We start from the raw sequence: 4,028 nt of genomic DNA on the forward strand, positions 1-4,028 counted from the left end.
GCATTCATCCTCTGAGTCTGAAGTCCTATGAAAGGAGGGTGGCACCAAAAGGTGCCTCTTCTCTGATCAGCTGTGTGGGGGCCACTGATAAACTCCAGCTGATTTGGGTAGTGTCCTTGAAGTTGCAAGCTGCAACAAACCACAGGAGCATCTCAACAATCCTTGTGCAGCTGTTGCAGAGGGGCTTGTCTTTCATTCAGCAATCTTATACGAACAAAGTGGGTTACAAACTACTTGGGTACAAATGTTCCAGCCTCTTTTGTATAAAGCGTGGCATGTGTTTTGCTGTAATTTCCGTACCATAGATCAAGTGAACTTTCTTGAAATGTGCACTCCCAGTATGTTGCACTTTGATAACATAATGGATTATAGATATCTATATCAAGATTTATTTCTGAATATGGTAAATGTTCACTGTGGACATACCCAAGGTAGCTTTAAACTATCTCAGTTGCCAATAGCATGGGGGTTGGATCTCAACCATCAAGTACATCCCTAAGATCCTGATAGGCTTGTGCAGCACATGGGCTGCAGTGACACTGATAGTATCTTGGTAATGAAGCTACTGCAGGTACATCTGCATGGGCAGATAGCATTAAAGTTATTAAAGGTATTAAAATGGTTTTTCTTCTCTTAAATATTTTGTGTTCTTTAACGATGAGCAGCATACATGAACAAGGACTCAAATGTGTGACTTAAAAACAGCTTCCCCCCCATTTCCATTCTTTCATTCTTTATCTTTGTCTTGTCTTAATTGGCTTTAGTATGATTTCATTCCTCCTATCATCCCAGTGGTGGAGTCAGTAGATCCTACATCATGGAGACAGGGCTTGCGAAAAACTGGCATTGTTCTTGTGCCCAGTAAGGGTGAAAAGTCTATGGTGAGACTTTGGTGTGCACAAGATTTTGTTTTCAGGTTGCAAAATAACATATTTAATCAAACTGTTCATACCCGATTGCATGGTTTTAAATGGTGTGTAAATTTTTGTTTGCCTCATTATCACAATGTGTGTTAAAGTGTGGATTTTTTAAAGCTAACTTTTAGAAAATGTTGTATTCCTTTTACCAGCTATTTATTTATGTCATTAACGTACCCAGGAAGTGTGTAAGCTGTTTCATTCCTCCCTCTCTCCCCCACAACATTTTTTGTACATTTACTGAAAATAGCATATTTTGCAATGTGTGTTAAATGAAATATCAGTTAGTGTGGATTAAAGGTCTTAAACTTGTTGATGTCTCTCTTTCCCCTTTAGTTTCCAACTTCAACAACCAAAGTTTCTCCAAAAGAGGAAGAGAGAAAAGATGAATCTCCTGCTTCCTGGAGGTTAGGGCTTCGGAAGACTGGTAGTTATGGTGCACTTGCAGAGATTACAGCTTCCAAAGAAGCTCAGAAAGAAAAGGACTCCACAGGTGTCATGCGTTCAGCTTCAAGTCCCAGGCTCTCCTCTTCATTAGACAACAAAGAAAAGGTAATCGATTTTCAGAATATAAAACATTTGAAAATACCCACTAATACAGTTAGTGTAAATGTTAATTATGATGTAAATTGAATGTAATATGCAGTCCTAAAGATTACTTCATTACAGCAGTTACAGTGCTCTTAATCTTTAAAAATTAAATTGATGCATGAAGCTACAGTTACAGCTAGGGGTTAGAGCTGCCCCAGAACTGCAAGTTTTGAGCCACCTTTGGAAAGGGTCTCAAACCATGCAAAACAGTTTATCTGGTCCCAAGGCTTGCACTTCATCAAGTGCAAGAACTGTGATGGTTTCTGTCCCTTACATGTGGGTACTGTAAGTGAAGTCAAAAGGGAAGCTTTTTATACCCCCTCATTCACCTATTGTTGGGAGCATAATTAAACTGTGAATTATTGTGCCAAAATAGTTGCATAGCTTGTTTGGGTATTTGAGCAACTAATTACTTTGTCCCTTTGAGTTTCTTAAGTCCAGTCATTCCTTTTTCAAGTACTTATGTCTTCTTGCACAGGGTCCTGATTTAAATATGTTTACAGATTTATGAAAAACACCCTGCCACTATACTGTGTAAAGACATAGATGTTAGGTGTTAGGGTCTGAAGGGACCTCAATAGATCATCGAGTCTGACCCCCCCATCGAGTCATGACATAGTTGGCCATTGCTATTTTAAACCCAACCTTTTGGAGTCCCAATAATAGAAAATCAAATGCTGTAGAAAATTAAGACTTTTAGATGCTTTGAACAGTTTGCTGTTCTCACAGTGGTGCTTTGCTATTCTTAACCTCTGATTGGAGCCAATTGTACAGTTTAACCTGGCAAAATCTAACTAGAATTGGCCTAAAAAAATTCTCAACAGATGGATGGCAGTATAATTAGCAGCTGTTTAACAAACTTTATTTTCACTTTTAACATCACTTGCGACCCTCTACAGAGCTATTTTTCACTCCTAAAAAATATTTGTCTTTTGCAGGAAAAGGATGGTAAAGGAACTAGACTTGCATATGTTGCACCTACAATACCAAGGCGATTGGCCAGTACATCTGACATAGATGAGAAAGAGAACAGGTGACTCTCAAATTATAACTTGTGGGTTAAATATACATACAATTTTACTTCAAAATCTCTTGGAACCTGGTCCCTGGATTTCTAAGAGAGAAGTCTAGCCAAACTTAATGCAAAAAAGTTCTGGGTTGTTCAGTCCAAAGCGTTTCTGTCTCTCCTATTCTTTCAGATGGGTAACATTGCAGTTACAAGAATGCTGCTGTTTTATTGCCTCAGAACAGAATATCAGTAAATTACTGTATATTTGTATATTCCTTTCTTAAAGAGCAATGGACAGATGTCTTTGGGGAAAACTTGAAGATTTACACTACCGAGAGTATAATCTTGGTCTTACACAAGTAAAAGTATCTACCGTATTTACTCAAATATAAGATGACCTTGAATATAAGCCAACCCTCCAATAATTCAATTCCATATCCAGAAAATTAATACATTTGTTATAATTTTCTGGGTATACAATCTAATTTTTGGAAGCTTGCCTTGAATTTGTCCCCCTTCTGCTGCTACAGTGGGGAAAATAAATCTGGGGAGTCTGGTCGCCCTCTGTTCTCCCAACTTACTGTTAGACCCCACTCTCCCTAAGCACATGGAAGTGAGAAGCAAATTTGAAAACGCAGCGTGCATCTACACATGCACTTTACTGTGGAGTTGACTAATTAGCTTCCCAGTAAAGTGTCACTGTCTATAGGTGTGCTAGTATTCAGGCACAGTAAATTAATTAACTGTGCCATAGGACAGTGCTATCTTACAGAAGAGTAATTATGTGCACTGAAATGCATGTGTAGATGGTAACAAGGGTGCTAAAGTGTCGGGGCTGCCACATAGAGGGGGAGTATCACATCTCTGGACCGGCTTGAAATGTACCTTTGGATGCATGACAAGGTATGGCTGGCCTTGCTGGCTGCGGTTTGGCATTGGCGGCTCATGTTCATCTTGGAGTCGATACTGACTCCAAGATCCCTTTCCGCCTCTGTGTTTTCAAGAAGGGAACTCCCCAGCCTGTATGTATGCTGTGGATCCTTCTCCCAAGGTGCAGCACCCTGCATTTGTCTACATTGAACCCCATCCTATTCTCGTCTGACCACTTTTGTAGTCTGTCTAAATCTAGTTGCAGCCTCTCTCTCCCTTCGTGTGTCCACCTCGCCCCACATCTTAATGTCATCAGCAAACTTGGACAGCGTGCTTTCCACCCCCTCGTCCAAGTCACTGATGAAGATGTTAAACAGTGTGGGCCCAAGGACCGAGCCCTGGGGTACCCCACTGCTCACATCTCGCCAGGTCGAGTACAACCCGTCCATCACTACTCTCTGGGTGCGCCCCATCAGCCAATTTTTTACCCATCCAACTGTGTAGGCATCAATGCCACAGTTGCTTAATTTACTGATGAGGATAGGGTGAGAGACCGTGTCAAAGGCCTTCTTAAAGTCTAGAAAGACTATGTCCATAGCGACACCATCATCCAAGGATTTAGTTACTTGGTCGTAAAAGGC

At 40.5% G+C, this 4,028-nt stretch overlaps 1 protein-coding gene across 6 annotated transcripts in view; it reads left to right on the plus strand.

Moving 5' to 3' along the window:
• PPP1R12A (protein phosphatase 1 regulatory subunit 12A) overlaps nt 1-4,028 on the plus strand; it is a 198,276-nt gene that overhangs the window by 131,717 nt on the left and 62,531 nt on the right. For all 6 annotated transcript variants that reach the window (XM_025200923.1, XM_025200922.1, XM_006021108.3 and 3 more), the window contains exons 10-11: nt 1,254-1,469; nt 2,447-2,541. In XM_025200923.1, the coding sequence (XP_025056708.1) occupies nt 1,254-1,469; nt 2,447-2,541 (311 nt within the window). The remainder of the gene's footprint in view (nt 1-1,253; nt 1,470-2,446; nt 2,542-4,028) is intronic.

The sequence above is a fragment of the Alligator sinensis genome, unplaced genomic scaffold (genome assembly GCF_000455745.1).
Source record: "Alligator sinensis unplaced genomic scaffold, ASM45574v1 scaffold465_1, whole genome shotgun sequence".
NCBI lineage: Eukaryota > Metazoa > Chordata > Crocodylia > Alligatoridae > Alligator > Alligator sinensis.